The sequence below is a fragment of the Poecilia reticulata genome, linkage group LG8, assembly GCF_000633615.1.
Source record: "Poecilia reticulata strain Guanapo linkage group LG8, Guppy_female_1.0+MT, whole genome shotgun sequence".
Lineage (NCBI taxonomy): Eukaryota > Metazoa > Chordata > Actinopteri > Cyprinodontiformes > Poeciliidae > Poecilia > Poecilia reticulata.
In genome coordinates, this window is record NC_024338.1 from 3,509,164 (window position 1) to 3,528,627 (window position 19,464).

Below are 19,464 nucleotides of genomic sequence, written 5' to 3' on the forward strand. Positions count from 1 at the left end.
ACTTTGCTTAGAAGATCATGTGAGAACCTTTGATCCTCATGATTTCATTCTGAATATCTACCACCGCAAGAGTCTGGATGAGACCTTTTTAAGCAGCCCTGCCTCGATGAGTTTGTTAAACACTTCTATTAAAGAGTTTACCCACATAGATGGACAAAGAGGAAGTTTTTCTATCATTTGTTAAATCATGTTTCTTCTTCTGGAGTCGGTGGGAGGGAATGGACTGGAAAGATGATTGAAGCCAGGCGCAGCAGGAAGCTGAGGGAGACAGACAGGCATGGAGAGAAAGGAGGCGGGGGAGAAAAGGTTCAGGGTGAAACCGCAGTTTTTATATGCTGTCTGGTTTTAATTTGGTGAGAGACATCACTCACCAGTTCACTGAGGTGGCAAACCAGATGAGTATGCTTTGGGAGTAGTGTTCTGCTGGCTTATACTATAAGATCTGCTGCTGGAAATCTTCTAACTGCATGACATTTTATTCATCCTCATCATTAGACCCTTTCTTCTCTTTATTTCTTGATTCTTTTGCTGTTTTGGATAAATTGTTCTGGGAAATGCTTGAGTTCGTTTTCCGGAACAGAACTGAACAGTTGTTAATTTATACATTTTGTTATTTTTGCCAATTTGATCAGTCAGCTGGAATCAATCTTGATTGTGCTTTGCAAAAGTGTTCATAGTCTTTGAACATTTTCAGATTTTCTTTCATAACAACCACATACTTAAACGGTTTTTCTGGGATTTTAGACAATTAAAATATCTGGAATGCTTGGAACGGATGCTTGTTCCGCCTCCTTTAATCCATACCTAAACAGAATCAAGTGCAACCAATAGGCTCCTAAAGCCACATAATTACTGAATAGACTTCACTTGTTTTTGCCACAAGGATAAAACACTTAACTTTCTGCATTTGGACATTTTCTCTACATAAACATAGTGCAAATTAAACAATGGAGCCAATAATTTAAAATCAAAGGGAAAAACTTTGATTCATCGACCTTTTGCCTAAATTTTTAAACTATATGTATTACCTCTTTAGATTTTTTTTCAATATATAATTGTAAAGTGATTATATGTAATAAATACACATATTTTGAGGTTCATAAAGTAAAGACAATAGAATATTTAAAACATTTGTTTTGTAGTAATGCGTTTAAACATTTATAGATTAATGAGTAGAAAAAGAAATATGCATGTCATTAATTTGGATTCACTTATCTGCTTATATTACTTTATTCTGTAAGATAATCCAACAAAATCTCCATTGGATCTATAACTTTCCACTTTTATAAGTTTCAGAACATAATACAATCTAATTAATTTCAGAAATAAAAAATAGTCTTCCAATTTTCTCCTTTAAAGTGTGCTAAAAACAAAAGATAAGTCATGTTATTAGGATTTCACTACCTATTAAGATATCAATGGTTTATTTAACATGATATAGTATAAGAAATCAGTTTATACTACATTAAAATGGTTTACTCTTTAATCCTAATGAATCCAATATGACTGCAGCTGATTTAAAATGCATCGCCCCAAGGTCGCAGTGGAGCTGCCTTCATCACTCGTCTCATGACCAATATGCTTGCTCTGACTGAGTGGATCATAGTTTAATCAAACTCACAGACCAGTGTGTGAGACTCAATATGTGTTTGTTCAATTTACTCGTGTACAGGAGAACCAGCGCTACAATACTTTTATTTTGACGAAAGCTTTGGTGCTGCATTCTCCACTTCTCCCAACACACTTCAGGCATAACAAACATGTGAAAGAAGATGCTCTGATTAGATCTGACTAAAATCTTACTTTTTGGACCAAAGCAGTAAGCTAGGCAGAAACCTAACACTGTAAACACACAATGATGGCTATGGATAAGGTGGTGGCAGCATCATGCTGTACGGATGATTTTTTTCTAAAGGATAGCTGGTCAGAGTTGATGAGAGGATGGAGCTAAATTCAGAACAATTTTGAAAGACTGTCTATTAAAGGTGGTAAGCAGCTTCAAGACAACAAACCTAAATATACAGCCAGACCTTTAATGGATTTGTTTACATTGAAACATATGCTTAGATTTAAAAAAATCGACACGTGCCACACTTTACAGATTTTCAGTTATAAAAATCTGAAAGTTCTGTTTCTCATTCTTCCACTTCACAATTATACACTTCTTTTGTTAGTTTGTTACAAAAGTATCAAAGTAAGTAAAATATTAATGTATGGGGTTACTATTTGACAAAATGTGAAAAGTTCAAGTTGTGTAAAACTTTATTATCCCATACTGTTTTTTGTTTTTATTTACAGTGCCTTCAGCCATGCAAAGAATTATGGGAATCCAGGAAGGTGACCTCTCCAAAGTCATGTGAGGTAAGTCTCTGCAACTTCAGTGGCATTGTCTCTCTTGCAAAAAAAAAAAGAAAGAAAAAGAAACATGCATCTCTTGGCAAACTGAGGATGGTTTTATAGTGGGAACCTGGACGTATAAACTTCCTTGTGTGTTTGTGTCGCAAATCTAAAGAGCTTCTCCAAACATACAGAAGAGTGTGTAACTGCTTCCCCAGTATTTTGCATGTGTGTGTGTGGCCCTAAATGATTATTTGTAGAGCCAGTTGCTGCGGTTTTCTGATAGATTAGTTTTTCATCACAATAGCTGAAGCGTGTTACTGACTGGCTGGCTGGTTAGGACCACAGGGTAATTCAGAGCCATTAGGTAAAGCTTGTGTTTACATCTGGCTAAACTGCAGCCATGTGAGCAGACACGGAGATACACACACAAATATACATACACTCACACTTTTGCTTTTAAAGGGGAAATGTGAGCGATAAATTTCGGAATCATAGCATGAAAAACATTTACCTTGCCTGTGTAATATTTTGTGTATGTATTCTGAGATACTGCATATTCTAACCACAGTGTGTGTGAACTTTGGTCATAATAATAACCATAATACCTCCTGGGCTGCATCTTTCTTTCAGAAACAGACGGAGTGTGTGACAAGCAGAGAGTTTCTGGCATCTTTGAGGTCGTCCCGGCAGGGAGACTGCCCCCCGCCTCAGCGAGCCACAGGATTCGCTGCAGCTTGTGTCGAGAGCTGCTCATTAGACCACGACTGTCCGTCCTCCAGAAAGTGCTGCTTTAATGGCTGCGGACACACTTGTCAAGCTCCAGCCAATTTATACAAAGGTAAATACAAATCCTCCCAGTTCCCTGAAGAACTTTGGGGTGTTTATTTTAGGATTTACAGCTACTTCTCCATCTTTTTAAATTTATTCTTATCTCTGTTATTTTTCTTATTTTTCTCTTTTTTTATTTAATCAATCTTTATCTGACTGGGAAGAAAAAGCCTGTTCAAAGTACGGCTGATTTCCATCCAAATACCCAAATATTTTTAGGATGAGACTAAGATGATCCCACAGAGGCAGAGCTGCCTGAGGTGTGGTTAGAGTTTGACTGTTGCAACAATAGAAAAAAACCCTACTTGAATAACATCTCTATTTCTAAATTTACAGCTATAAAAAAGTGTTGGTTGTGGAGTGTTTCTGAAATAATGTTTATGTAGTTGAATTGCATAATACATTATAATTGCATATTACGTGTCTCAACAATTGTCCACATTCAACAGAACATTACAAAATCCTTTTGTTTTTGTCATATTTAAAGACATAGCTTCACAAAAACCAAAACTACTTTTTTCCCCCCATGGTGTTTTAATTGTTTTGACCAAAATAAAATAAGGATTGGCAAACTCTTTAAATATTTTCTTTATCTTATCTTTTTGTTGCAGGTGTTCCCTTGAAACCTCGCAGGGAGATGAGCTTTGTGGAAGATCCGGAGGGTCATGTGAAGGTGACGTGGGTCTCAAAGTTCAATGTGAGCATGGAGCCTGTTATTTACATGCTTCAGTCCCGCTGGAACATCGGCATTCACCCCAGTGAGGACCACGCCTCTCCATGGGCGACTGTAGTCATGGTGAGTAACGAACAAAGCAGCTTAGTACTACATCTCTATTAAAGCCGTGATTTGTTGAAATGATGCTACAGAGAGAAGAAGAAATAGGGAAGTGATGAATGGTGCATAATTTGTGCTTTAGAGACATAAATATTTGTAATGTAACAAAACTGTCTCTAATAAATGAGTGTCATTGGTGGGGAGTTTAATAATATAAGTGAGCTGACTGCCGCAAAAATGTGTCTACCAGCACTCATTCTCAACATAAAAAATGGTTCCTGTGCCTTTAACTATGAAGCAACACACCACAGCATTTCTAACATATCTTTACCTCATAACTCTCAATTTGCCTTAAATGATGAAACATCCCAGCTATGGAGATGGATGCTAGACTCTGTTTCCACCTCATCAGTCTGCTGCCTTGCTGTCTAAACCTCTTTGCCCCAGCCAGTCTCTCCCACTCTGCCAGGGTAAACCCGTGTGTGTGTGTGTGTGTGTGTGTGTGTGCGTGTGTGTGTGTGTGTGTGTGTGTGTGTGTGCGTGCGTGCGTGTGTGTGTGTATATTTGTGTCAATGGCTGTGTGTGTGTGAACTGCACATTCGTGTGAGGTTAGGTAAATAAGCAGAACTTAAAAGGGAACCACAGGCAGCCACAGTCTTTCCACCGGCTGATTCTGAATGACTGAATGCTCATTATGGACTTAAATAGATGACAGCGCGTGTCAGTGTGTGTGTGCGATGGAGTGTGGATGAGCAGCTTTTAACTGTCATTACATTCAAACTGTCAGAAAGACAGAACATGTGAGTTTTTACCATACTTTGACCAGATGGTTTAATTTATATTTTAAGACATTCTGGCTGCGTTTATCTGAATTTTTGCCCTAGTTTATTATATTTCTGCCAGTGCAGGACAACTTAATTCAATCTGTACACGAGCCATAGAGTAAAACTTGCAGTAATGAATTTTATGTTTCATTGCAAGGAAACTGTATTTAGAGATGTGTTGACCTGGGCAGCACAATTACTGAATTTTACTTAAGGTCTTTTTTTTTATCTGAAATAAAATTATTAGGGGAAAATAGCTTTCCTTTGGTTTGAAGTAATTTTAATGGGTTGGTAGTGAAAGTGCTGGAGTGGTTCACTTCAAAGGTTTACAGTTTTGTTGGTGCCCTGCCCTCAGTTATTGCTACACACTGTTGGTCAGCTGGCTGAAAAAAAAWTGCTCATGTACCTATATGCTTACAAGATTGACCAACTCGGGTCAGAAGACCATTTTAAGTAAACCTGTCTACATTAAAAATAAATATGATCAGTTTTCCAAATAATGTGTTATTAATATTTAACTATCTAAGTTAATATGTATTGGCTATTCATTTGTGCTCTATTACCTGGCTGTCATAAAAAGGTCCAACCGGCAGAGGGACAGTAATGCATGCTTTTTACTTTATAATGATTCTGTGAGGTCAAAATTGCTCTCCTAATCAGTTCTAGGCATGCATAGTCCTAACTTCCATATTTTATGTTACAGATGCAAAATAATTAAAGAGGAAATAATGAAAAATATTCAGAGTCAAATTGTCTCCTGTTAAAACCTTAGCACACCTTTATACAGCAACTAGCCCATGCCTACTACTATGTAATAACAATAACAGATGTGATAAATAATCTGAAAAGTTAAATTGTTGCTCTAAACTGCATTTTCTGAGCAGTTTTCTTCATGTGATGTGATTTCAGACCCTGTCTGAGGATGTAATTTTATCCGATCTGAGGCCTCAGCGTTGGTATCAGTTCAGGGTTGCAGCCATCAACAGCCACGGCAGCAGAGGCTTCACCACACCCAGCAAGCACTACATCTCCAGTAAAGGTAATAAAACAAACTCAAAACATAGTTGTTCCCTTTTGAGAGCTATTGTATGTGTCCCACTCACAGTGATGAATCCTGAAGGTTTTCCTTCTCCTGCCAGTAAATTTTGATATCCTGTCACGAGATGCAGAATGCGGACACTTGTGTTCAATTTGTGTCACTTTATGAGAGAGATTAAATCTCCCTTTGGAGCTGTAGGAAACTCAGTAACACTTCCACTCCCCTCCTTTTCTGCTCTTTTCTCATTTTCACTCACAGTTAATGCGTAAGGTATTCGCTGTAGAATACCATCAAACAGTCCATAAAACACGGGCAGAAAGCTGAACATGCATACATCTTCATGTGTGGCTTTTTGCACATGTTAAAAAAGTCACACACTGATGTCCTCCTTCAGTTGGTTCATTTCCAGAGAGAAATCTCTGGTTTGGGTCAGAGAGATGAGCTGAACACACACACATTGTAGGAGGTCATTCATCTAATGCTCAGCTGTCTTAAATCATACTGGTGTCAGGCCAGGATTGGCTCATGGTTTGAATCCCCTGCCAGCACTAAATAGAGCATATTTAAAACAAAACACTGGATATCATGTTGGAAATAGCTCAGCAAACCGGTTCCTTATCAGTTAAGCTATAATCAGAAATTATGCAGAGGTGTTTGCGAGCACTGAGGAGAAATTTTCCATGCTCCATTCAACTTGAGGCTAATCTTTGTTCCTCAAAAAAAGAGAAACTTCCCAATAGCATACCAGTCAGCTTGCTTTACTTAAAGGGCTGTAATGCGCATTGCTTAGATGTGTGAGGTCATCTCCTCTGTGAGTCGTAACACTTTTACATAGGTGTTCTCAATGTATAATATCATTTAACGCCAATGGCAAACTCACTGGAGTTCGCATTTGTTTTTAATAGAATTTTATGCATGAGACCTTTGGTATGGAAAATTTTCAGAGGCTGACTTACCTTTGCAGGAGATGAGTCTTTCAACCTGAACAGAGGAGCATTTCAGCCTCATGTATTATAAAGGCACTATGCAGTAGTATGCTTTTTCAGTAGTAAATATACATTAACCACAAAAAGACCGTAATGAGGTATGGATTTCACTGCAGGACTTTCCAAAATAGAAAGTTAAGAAAAACAGCCCAGTCAGAATAAAAGCTGATTGTCATTTGTGTGTAGTTGGTTGATGACATCACAACAGGCAAAAGATTTGAACTGATGAATTTAATTCAGTTAAGTTTATTTATATAGTTCTGATTCACACAAAATTATTCAAGACAGTTAATTAAATCCAATTATATCGACAGTTCCGTTTATTGTATTATAATGTAAAATGTTTACTATCTAAGAAAATCCAGCCGATTACATTGAGTTACTGATTTTTGCAGCAATCACTCCTTCTAAACGAGTGTTTAACGACACTGGACGGTTAATAGGTGCTGGTTTGCAGCAATCCCTCAAAGTGAAAATGAAAACTCCCTTTGCACTTCATTTCAGCCAGCCTGCACACTTATATATTTAGTTTTTTTGTTTCACTGGTGTTTCTTACATTGTTGACTTATAGCATAATACCTGGGAACATGCTCTGTACTTATAATTATTGGCCCAAGTACTCGGAAAAGGAAAATAAATTTCTGCAGCTTTCCAAAGTGATAAAGATCTACCAATAAATTAGCCAGAGATCAGAAATTGGCAAGGTTCTCTTTATTGATGATCAATGATCAGCAGATCAGGTGCTGAAAAGTCGAGATTTATTTTTTCCTTTTCATTAAATGCATCACAGCTAATAATTTCCACAGTGTCTAAAAACTCTGACAATGGTTTGAGACATATGCTTGATATTACTGGACTCGATGAGGTTATAATGTAATTTATCCAATTTTTGTTCTGTTTGTAGTTTCCAAACTAATGAAGCCATAAGCTTGACACTCTCCATATTTCCCCTTGCTATGCACTTGATGACAAAAAAAATCAAGACTGCATCCTCTTGATAAGGTTCAACTTTTTACTTCAAAAATAGAAACCATGCAGACATAAATTATCCACAAAAACAATACAGAGTAAAAGAATAATGAGAATGAGGTCAAAATACTGTGTGGCTCCTCTCCAACTGCACGACTCACTCCTGTATCACCACACCCCAAACCTCAATAGCTGTCTAATAAGCAATTGCATAATTACCAGAGAGTATAATTACTTAGTATAATGTCTTATATTACAAATCATCATTCATAAGTTTTTAACTTAATTGCAATTCTGTATATATTCTAACCTGTACATTTTTATCCTAATAAACTTAAACCGCCATAGGAAGCATAAACTTAATTTTCCTGATGGCCTAAGAAACTTTAAATTCAGGCTTCTACAATCTCTATGCATGTTTTTACATGCATGCACACACAGAGCACATGAATCTTAGCAACAAAAACATACTAGCAAAAAAAGCTAACAAGAACCCCGGGTTGGGTTAAGTTACTAAATCATAATGCACATACCCGGATCCGATTTATGCACTTTGTGAATTTATTTTAATGAGCATGTGGAATTTGAGCATCTAATTATACAAATACAAGATAGCTTGTAGACACTTTTTTTTCGGTCACCAACTGTATGTAAGATCTAATATTTAATTTCACAAGAAGAATTTGTACCAGGGTCTGATTTGCTACAAAGTCTGACCTTCATTTCTTGGCTCGTTTATATAAAGTAAACTAATTATTGCAGTTTTGAATACAATATGCTTTCTTAAAATCTCTAGCTAGTACTTTATTGTGATCAAATATTTTCAGTAGAGTAACTTTAATTCATGATTTACATAGTCAGATGTTTCCTTTAACCTTTGAACTTGCTAGAAAAATTTATTTGAGTTTATCCTTTTATGATGCCCCACATGTAAGAAGAATTTTTGAGGTGCTGCTTTGGTCTGCACAGGTCTGCCTCAGTTTATCAAAAATGACCTCAAACAACGTACCCAGAATCTTACAAAGCCATGACATCATCATGTGGGCTTTCACTAATTGTGGTAAATAACCCCTCGCCCCCAATTACTTGTTTTGAATTAATTTGTTTAATTTTGTCAAATGTAACAAATAAAAATAAATTTGACAGGAAAGGTTTAGTCTGGTTTATTGTCAGACAGCGATATAAAATAATTTATTTTCAAATAATGTGCAGAAATGTGGTTTCAACTGTACTAATCTTTGCATTTGTGTTTTTTTTTTGTTTTTTTTTCAAATGTTTCTTTTTCCATTCAATTAATAAAAAACTCAACCTGCTAAAATCTTTGCAAATTACATTAAAAGTAAAAGGTGTTACTATAATCTGCATCAATTCACAAACATAATGTCAGTTATTTTGTAGGACTACTGGGCAGACATAATTTTGTAAAGTAAGATTTTGTGGTACCATTACTTCATTTACAGTAATCAAACAGGAAAGGAGGCAGAGAGAGAAGAAAGTGGTATAAGAACAGCTCTGATGTTTGTGTTGGACTGTAGTTGGTAGCGTCCAGGACGGATAACCTCTGGACACAAGGTGTCCACTTCACTGCATTGACATAATCTGCTCCAGGCTATCACATTTTAATAGCTCCATTCCACTCCATTGTCTGATCTATTTTTACAAAACTTCTGATAAAACTTGTGCATTTGGTTTCCATTTAAATGACTTGGTTTTAAACAAACCTTCAGGCTAAAATATTAAGTTTCATAACTTTCTCTAAAATTACTGGTACATATTTCTGAGTCATGAATGCCACGTAAGAGAGAAGCATGTACTAAGCTTGTTTTTTTTTTTTTTAGGGTTAGGCACTCATCAGACTTTTGCCATCCAAATTCTGTCGTCCAGTTTTTGTAGTCTATACCCCCTTGTCAGATTTTAGCTGATTCTCATGTCTATTTCAGAAATATAGTATAAAAGCAACATATTTTTTCAATTCTTCTTGCTGCATGTGATCATTGATTAGTTGTATCACATGCAGAAACATTTATTTCATAAGTGGCACAAATAAAGGAGTTGACATTTTCTTTTTTGCAGCATCTTTCTTTAAAGCTTAATGTAGTTAGTGGAGCCTGAATTACTGAAATAGCAGCCTGTGTCTGTATTCGCCAGGGAGTCTGAGGAAATCTTATTTAGAATGTAGATTTCCACATCCAGCAAGTTTTATGACTATGAGGTCATAAAAGATCTTAAAATTTTCGTCCTCTGTCTCTCTTGCCCTTTCAACTTGAATAAGCGACAGACGTGTCCATGACAACTCTTACAAATCTCAGCTTTCTCTGAGTTTATTTTAAACACCTTACTTTGACTTCTTTTCACTCAGTAACAGTGTCCAGCTAGAAGAGTGTTATAAGCAAAACCTGATGACCCGTATAGCTGCTTATGTTCAGTGATTGGAAAATAATCCTCAGGTTTGTTCACAAGTCACTCTAATCAAGCTGAAAATTGACTAGATTTCTTTTTGCATCTGTATAAGAAATTGCTTGCCTACTATTCAACCTTTAATAAAAACATAAACAAATATTGTAGAGCAGAATGTGTTCAGATGTACAACAAATAAACAGCTGCAGTTATACTTACTCAAAAAAATTTATCAGTATTTCTAATGACATACGAGCTCAAATGTAGCTGCATTTTCTTATTCAAGGATACTTTGAGGGGTAGGGTTAAAGGTTAAAAACATACAAAGTATAATCTGATCGCTGTCAGACTCTTGTGTTTCTTGCTGATTTGTGTTGTTAGCCAGGGGCTGGAGATCAAGGGTCATATGTCAGGAAGCTGGCAGAAATCGGGACAATCGCAGTCCCTCCACTGCGTCCTGATGCTAACCAAGTGGGAGAGTCTGAGTTTAAAAACCTTCTCAGAGTTCATGTTGGTATATTAGATTAGCAGAATCTGTCAACTTTGATTATTACAGAATGTCTGGAACAGAAAATGTTTTCTAATATCTTCATTTCTTAAAACAACAGTAAATTATCTTCAATGAGAAATGAGGAACTCAGGCCTGTTTTTCTGTATAGTTTTGAAAGTTCTGGCACTAAGACACACACACACACACACACACACACACGCACACACACACACACACACACGCACACGCACACGCGCACACACACACAAACACAAAATATACACATACATGCACAATCAGTCCAGATCTGTCAGCTCCCACTATGTTGCTCTAACTTTGATCTGTGCATTTGGGTCAGCCGAGCCCGGCCCCAGGCCTGTGGGAGGCCTGCTGTGGGGATGTAGTCCTAATCAGATACATTTTGTAGTTTTAATCAAATACAGCATCTTGGGCTCTGGGGCCTAATGAGATACAGAGTCAGCATTGAAAGACTGTTGACCCCAGGATTTCATATTTGAGGCAAACATTGTGCAGTGGCAGTTGTTTCTGGTTTTTAAAGCTACCACAAATAGTATTAGGCTTCTCCAGGATCTCTCACCTTTGATGATATAAATTAAATTGACTTTGTTGAATCAGATAAGACTTAACCTTTTACCCTTTGAGAACATTTTAAGGAAATCTCTTGCTCACTGTGCTGCACTGATAAAACTGAGATATGAGACAAGTTGGTCAAAAGCCTGCTGTGTTTGGTTATAAAGATAAAGTATTTTAAAATTCAACGTTTGTACTCTAATACCTAACAAATTACAGGCCTTGAAATTTAGCAATAGATCACCTGAAAAAACGCTAATTTGCTTGCCTTCATGTTAGTTTACCAGCAAATACTTTGCTCCATTTTACATCTTCTGGTAAATTGGTCAATAAATGTCAATAAATGGTAGCCTTAGATTGAAATCTAAAAAAACAATTTTGATTTGAGTATATTTATTCAGAGTAGAAAAATGTACACAGATGAGCCCAAGTGTAATTATAAGATTATTAGATATAAACTTAAATCATATCAGAAATTTGTTTCTGATAGAAAATTACAGCCAGGGTGCTGTGGTGGCGCAGGAGCAAAGCACAACCCACGTAAGGAGGCCTCCGTTGTCGTGACAGTAGTCACAGGTTCAATTCCTGGCCTGGTGACATTTGCCGCATGTCTTCCCCCTCCCCCAACAAAACCTTTTTTTAAAAAGAAAATGACAGCCATCTTACAAAAGACAAGTATACACATGTCTTTTTTTTTTTGAAAGAAACAAAATTATTCCAAGAAAAAAAATGTTTTTCTTGAATCTTTCTATATCCTTCTCCATAATGAGTGGTGTTACAATGGTGATGTTGGTCTGTTTAAAAAATCATGGTCTTGGAAACGGCTCCAAAATTTGACACACATGCTGACATGAATTCAATCATGTTAATTTGACTGAGATTAAAATCTGGTTGGGTCTGCTTCCTTCTCACACCCTCACACAAACAGATTATTGTATCCTGCTGACTTTTCCCTCATAAGGGGTAAAATCAGGTATAAAATACTGTAGTGTCACTTCAGCTTCAACATCTTCATCTCTAGACAAGGTAGAAAGATAAACTCACAGCTGTTTTAACTTTTTAATTATTGCTCAGTTGGTAGTTAGTTATTTCAATACAGATCAATACATCTGTTTTATTTGAATGGTATTTTGTCTTGTCTTCCCCCTTTGAAGCAGTTTCATCTCACACATTTACATAAACCTACATTTAAAAACTACTTCATTCACATTTATTTTAGATCAAATATTACATGTCAGTAATTGTGGATTATTGATAATTTTGCTAAGTATTTCTTAAATTATGTTTTTTTAGGATGACCAATAAAAAATCTTGTTCACTGATGCCAATGAGGATGCTGACATGTTTCTCAAGTTTTCTGTCTTTCTCTTTCTCTCTTTATTTGTAGACCCATCCCCTCCTGAGCCTCCAACAAACATCAGAGTTAGCAATCAGACTCTAGAGTGGGCAGATTCACAGCCAACACCTGAGTTCACAGAAAGGTATGTGAAAATATCAAAAGATCCTAGATTACTGGATAGATTGAAATAGCGCTTTTTAAGTAGTGCAGATTGGTCAATTGCTCATAAACTGTGGTCAGGAGGATTAATAGTGCTTGTGCCTGCAAGTAAATTATAGTTCATCTTCGTTCAATTACACACTCTGGTGTCATTTTCATTTTAATGTTATGAAATAAAGGTCACATCGAGTTTAGGCCACATCTTGAATCAGCATTTAATAACAGAGGTGATGACTTAAATTGTAGCTTTTACTCAACATGATGTAATGTGTGGTGCCTTTAGCATACATGCTGAAAGTAAATTGGGTTGGTAAACACAACCCTGAAACTGTGTTACTCCCACTTCTACATCCGACTCCCAGGAAATTCCTGCTGCTTTATTTATAATGAGTTGGTTTCTCTCATGATGTTGCCTGACTTGCAGCTTTCCTTCTGCAGGTTAACAGGAAGTAGGCCCTCAGTGGCGGTGCTATTACGCTGGGAGCCCCCCAGAGAGGGAGACCTGCCTGTTCACAACTACAGAATTACCTGGATGTCCCGACACGCAGGCGCAGCTCATAAACACACAGTACAAGCACAACCGCACCCAGAGCACATCAGCAAGCACATGCAATCGATGCACTTACAAGAACAGAGTAAAAAGGAGAGCAGCAGCACCCTGACCCGTGGGGTAAGAACATTTACTTAATTACATTATGCTAAAAAAATATATATATTGATTTTTCTACTGATATTCCCGTTAGTATGTTTGGAATATTATGATACACTGAAATAAGAGAATGGAGCTGCAGCTTAAAGCAATTTTATTTTGTTACATGTGGTCAAATTAAGTTTGTTCAAATTTACTATGTTTACATTTGTTTAACACAGTGGTTCTTAACCTTTTTTGAGGTACCGAACCCCCAAGTTTCATATGCGCATTCACCGAACCCTTCTTATCCCTCCCCCACGCCTCCTGCCGACACACAAAATACTTTGCGGTATTCTGATTTAGTAATGTAATTATATTAGCTGTGTTACCACCCCCACGCCACTGGAGGCAGTAGCAACCCTGAAAAGATGCGAATAAGGAGCAGATTTAGACTATAGAATTTGGTAAAAACGGTGAGTTTTGCTGAAGACACAAGCTCAAGTCCATGCTGAGAGTGGAGCTCCTTCAATCAGCACTGATTAGCTAAGCAATGTAACGTGATCCGACTCATCGATCCCCTAGTTTAACCACTGGTTTAACATGACAACTTAATAAACATAATATATTTACTTGGATACTCTTAATTTGATTACTCGTAACAAGCTAACGCAATATATTTAAGTTGCATCACCTGTTTTCTTTTTTCAGTGTATGTTGTTATTTTAACACAGGTAGTTTCTTCCAAATTAACCCACATAAGAAAGCCAGTCTTTATGCAGGAAATACTCCTGTTTTGCTATGTAGGAAAGTGTCGATTATTTTCTTTTTTTCCGATTGGGTGCTGAATTGCCGAATACTTTTCCCTGATTAATAAAATTAATATAATAAAAACATTGTTGCTCTTAAAATTAATCAATTATTTTATCCCTTTTACTGTCTACAGTGCAAAACACACATACTCTACATCCACAGGATCTATAGCTGCGCATGAGGAGTTTTACTGGCTCTTTAAATCCATGCACAGAAATACCTCCTTATGCTTCAGTAGGCAGCTGCTATGCAGAGCAGTTTCTCTAAACTCTTCACATGCACCACAGTTCTGTGCAGGTACATCTTTCAAAGTAACAATATTCTGACAGCAATGTCAGGATTATAACGGCGTCAATGTCCTCATTGAGCAGCTGCCCTGTGGGTGTTGGATAGATGGATGATCTTCACACAGGATCTAGATTTAAATAAAAAGTAGTGATGAGGCATCTGGGACAAAACCTGCTCCTGTAATACATATAGTTAATGTTGATTTAAAATTATATTTATTGATATTTTAGCCTTTGCATGTTTTGCTTGTTTTTTTTTTTTTTGTGAGAAGTCCAAAATGCATAAATTAATTATATATTTTTACCCTAAAAGTTGTTTTATATATACTGAAGCTTTGATGGACTTTATGTTTCAGTTATTTGTTGATTCCATGAAGGTCATAATGAACTTCAGGGACTCTGTTAAAGTTGCTCTGATAACGTGCACATCTGTCAGGACTGGCCTTTAATCAGGCCTGACTGCTTTTGGCTACAGAGACAAATGAACTTCTTGCACTTGGATTACAAATTTAATTCAGAGCATCTAGAAATGCACTGGCTGTGTGCCATTCAGTCAGGATGAGGCCATTAGTGTTGGCTGTATAATTTACTGCGGTCTTTCATTACTATTACAGTTTTAAATTTTAAGATTTGATCTGTGGAAGTGAGAGATGTTTTGACGTTGATTGACATACTCTTGCTTTTATAGCATTTCCTGTTATGACAGGGATGAGACCAAGACGCTGATGTAGTTGTTTTGTTGTTTTGCAATAAACAAAGCAAAATAAATAAATTCAGTATTTCCAAGAGTAAATACAAAGCAGCTCTATTTCAGATACACTTATCACACCCTGACTGTACTGTAGGTGTGATTGTGATGCAATATGTTTGCAATGCAGTTAAGCCCAGCACCAAAATGCCTTTAATCATCATCAACACACAGCTTTGAGGCAGCTTTAGTATTGCCTGCATGCCACTGCAGTTAAAACCCCACGCCCACAAATAATGCTCTTGATGCATATAAAAACGTAAATATAAAATAACTAATCCATCATTGAATGATAGAATAATAAAACAATTAATCATATTTTTCAAGAAATTGATGTTTATTGCTATTCTCATGGAAACAACAGTGGGGAATCATTAAAAGTAACAAAAAAATGGAAGAGAGTCCACTGCATCATGAGTCCGAATAGCTGAATGAGAGGGTGAATATAACATTTCCTCTAAATTTACCCCTAAAATATAGAGGTTGCCTGCAGACATGTTCATATGGACCCAGCTACTCTAAGTAGAAATGGGGATCCCAGACTCTGCCTGGCGGAGCCATTTATCTGCAGTCTGGTCTTCTGTTCTGCATGGCTGGGAAGTCTGGAATTTAAATGGGACCCCCTAACTAGTGTTTCCTTCCATGTAGACACACACAAACAGCATCACAACAGGTAGGAAACTAAAAAACCACCACTTCCTTGTATAAGATGTGTTGCAATCTTGAAAACATATTTGATAGATATTTTTTTTTGCTTTAATTTTTTTAATTTTTGCAGAATTTGAGGGAAATTTGGTTTTAAATGTAATGTTTAAACGGGGGACTTCACATGCAATGATTACATGTGGCAACGAAAAAAACCCCGTCTGTCTAAGCTTTTAACATATTTCTTGTATAATGTCCATTGAGATTATGGGCTGAAACAGAAATCTTGGCTTTTGCTGCTTAATTTTACAATTCATGCGCATTCACATTTGCAGCTGGACAAGCCATATGTTTTGTCTATCTTGAGTGTAGTGAAATGTTTCTGCGTTTGACTTATTTTCATGCTTCTCTCTCCCATGTTAACACACATGTAAAAACTCCCAAACTTGTCCTCAAGCATGTCTTTGTTGTGACTCGATCAGATACGCACAGAAAAATTACGATTAATGACTAAAAGCCTGTTAATTAGCTGTCAGTCAAACAGCAAGCTAATACAGAACAGATTTGGCCTGTTGCTCACAAATAAGACAGACAATTCTCAGAATGATAATAACAGTGTTGTTATTGGCAAGGAGGTGCTTGAGGTCTGGTCTGGACAACAGATCCAAAAAAAAAAAGAACCTGCTTCTTTAAGCTGTGTTTCCTTGTTTCAATATGTTACAGGCGCAAACCGAGCTGTGGCTGCAGGGACTACTGCCTGCCTCTCCCTATGTCCTGTCTGTCCAGACGGTGGCCTACTGGGGACAAAAGAGGCTGAAGAGTCACAGAGCTCAGCTTTTTTTCACAACTATCATTCATGAAGGTAAAGGAAAGTTATTAACTTTCCCTCAAACTGGGGCTTAGCAGTCAAGTAGATCATTTTTATTCAGATTTCTTGAACTTTTCCACAATATGTCCTATGACCTGCAAACATCACTGCATCTTATTGGGGCTTTACTGATGGAACAACACAAATTTGTACATTGTTGTGAGATATAAGAAAAAAAAGGTACAAATTTCACAGTTTTTTGAACAAATCGAAACCTAAATGGTTTGACTTGCATTTGTAATGGACATCCATTACTTTAATACTTTTAAATAAAAGGCAGTTCAGACAATTGTCTTCAGCAGCTGTATAATTGGAGTCCACCTGTGTGTAATTTAATTGTTTGTATCCAACTGTCTTTTGAAGGCCTGGTGTGTTTATGTCAGAACAAATAGCATCCTAAAGGAACACAGACGAGACAGAAAATGTTAGCGATATTTAAAGGGTTAGGTTCTAAAAAAATAATTCAAGTTTTTAACGCCTCACAAAACAATCATCTGAAATGACAGGAATATGGCTCAACTGAAAACTGAGAAAGTTACGGCTACTTAAATTAACAGCTCAGACAAGGAGAGCTCTACAAAGAGACGCAACCAAGAGTTCCATGGCTACTCTAGAGGGGCTGCAGAGGTGTGCAGCTCAGGTGGGAGAATCTGTTGACAGGACAGCTATTGGTCATGCATTCTATAAATAATTGGGCCTTTATTGAAAGGTGCTAATAAAATAAGTATTAGCATACCTTCAGCTTAACATAGCATTATCTCTGGTCAGATGATAGAACATTTTCTATAAAGGTTTTATATATATATATATATATATATTTTTTTTTTCATTTAAAAAATAGTAACAATAGCTTTTAAGTTGTAGGAGTATTTTATTATTTTTTTTACAAGTTTACAAATTTGTTTATTGATCCAAAGGCTGGGTAACACTTGGAACTCTAAATAGGTTTATCTTAGCTCAATGTTGGCTTAGATCAAACCATGCGCATGTATTGAGAATACTTTTGTAAAACACAATATATACATTTCCTCCTTAAATGTAAGTGTGAACGGTAACTAATGAAAAGGTTTTGTTTTGTTTTTTTCTCACATACCTTCACCTATAAGCATCACCATCATGTAACCCAAATTATAATTATCACATACTTAATTTGAACACATGTTTAACCTGTCATGACATCAGCATACTCGTGATTTAAGGCAGTCCCCTGAACTCACTAGTTTGCCAAGGTATACATTATTGAATTAATGATTTTCCTGTTGGTTCAGAGCTGCTGCGTTTTGCTGACTGTCAGCATGTTCTTTGTTCAGGCAGCTGCAGTGTTGAAATGCACAGAAACACGGAGTGCAGGGAAAATAAGCCAAACTTTATGATGGTCCAAGCAACAGCAGTGTTTATTGTTGACCTGTTGGGCAGCCCAGCTGAGAGTTAAAGCCAGCTGCAACTTAAGTATCAAACCACGTACCAGCATTTTTACATGGAACCTACTGCTATTTATAATCCAGTTGTGTTTGCAACAGATACACTCCATGTACCTGCCTAGTACGCCGTGCTAATGAGGGTCGCTTAAAGCCAATCAGTATCGCTAGATTAACAGAAGGTGTAATGAAACCGCTCTCCTTTTACAGTTTTGTTCTGTTTCTCGAATAAATCTCTTATGAATTCCATGTGCTGTTTAGCAGGTTTCATACTTTGAAAGCCAACATTTTATTTCTTTATGGTGTTCTGTATTTTTCTCATACATACTTTCTCCAATTGTTTTTGAAGAAAGTAATAAACATTTTTTCTCTCTCTCATTATTCTGACATTTTGCTAATAAAAATAATTTAGTAACCATAACTGACCTCCAAACCGGAAAACTTTGGACTGATTTAATTTGAAACAACAATAAAATAAAGGTTATGCGTCTGTTATAAAGTAAATGTGTCTCTGTTCAGTTCAGCAAACTGAAACTTTAAAAACTATTTCTACTATTTCAAAGGTGAAGATTTCTCCAACGAGCTCCCCTTGTCCTCGTCATCCTTGTCCCTGCCCTCCTCTCCCTCTCAAGCATCCTCCTCACCTTCCTCTCATAAACCTCCTGAGTCTTCCCGTCTGGCTCACGTGGATATGCTTCCAAACCCCTCTGAAAATTTGCGACTGGAGGTCGCTGCCCCTCATTTTCACCACAGTCAGCTGCAGGTGAAGGTGTTCTGGAAGTGGTCTCATCATGGTGAGTCGGCGTGAAGCAGTGAACTGAAAAAATTTACCTTGGTTTGAACTGAGAACCCATTTCTTTATGTACTTTTTTCTATGTTGCAGCAAGGCAGAGACACAGAGGTCCTTACATTCTCAGGTGGCATCCACATACCTGCACTACAAATGTCACAAGCCCAGACAGAACAACAACAGTGGAGGTATACATTGTTTCTGCATAAAGTGGTGTATAGATTTTTCTTATTTTTGCTTTAAAATCCTGTCTGTACCATATGCTTTGACTTCTTGTTGCAGGGGTAAAGCAACGTGATTTTAAAGTAGCAAACAAAAAGCTTTGTGCTGAAATAAAACAGAAAAATGTGTGCAGAATTATTGAAGTTGCTGGCATTACATTGAGGTTTGTTACACCAACAAACCCCAATGAATTTTATTACAATTCCAGATTATAGACAAACACTAAGTATCACATAATGATGAAGTAGAAGGAGAATAATAGAAGGCTTTTGATAACCATCAGTGTTTATGTGTGCCACAGATTCTCA

The 19,464-nt window shown here is 36.9% G+C and overlaps 1 protein-coding gene across 1 annotated transcript in view; it reads left to right on the forward strand.

Moving 5' to 3' along the window:
- Positions 1 to 19,464, forward strand: part of anos1b (anosmin 1b) — a 47,364-nt gene that overhangs the window by 24,689 nt on the left and 3,211 nt on the right. Inside the window, exons 3-11 of the mRNA XM_008415171.2 lie at positions 2,299 to 2,361; positions 2,971 to 3,178; positions 3,780 to 3,964; positions 5,677 to 5,806; positions 12,627 to 12,720; positions 13,176 to 13,407; positions 16,582 to 16,720; positions 18,708 to 18,938; positions 19,028 to 19,122. Of these exons, the coding sequence (XP_008413393.1) occupies positions 2,299 to 2,361; positions 2,971 to 3,178; positions 3,780 to 3,964; positions 5,677 to 5,806; positions 12,627 to 12,720; positions 13,176 to 13,407; positions 16,582 to 16,720; positions 18,708 to 18,938; positions 19,028 to 19,122 (1,377 nt within the window). The remainder of the gene's footprint in view (positions 1 to 2,298; positions 2,362 to 2,970; positions 3,179 to 3,779; positions 3,965 to 5,676; positions 5,807 to 12,626; positions 12,721 to 13,175; positions 13,408 to 16,581; positions 16,721 to 18,707; positions 18,939 to 19,027; positions 19,123 to 19,464) is intronic.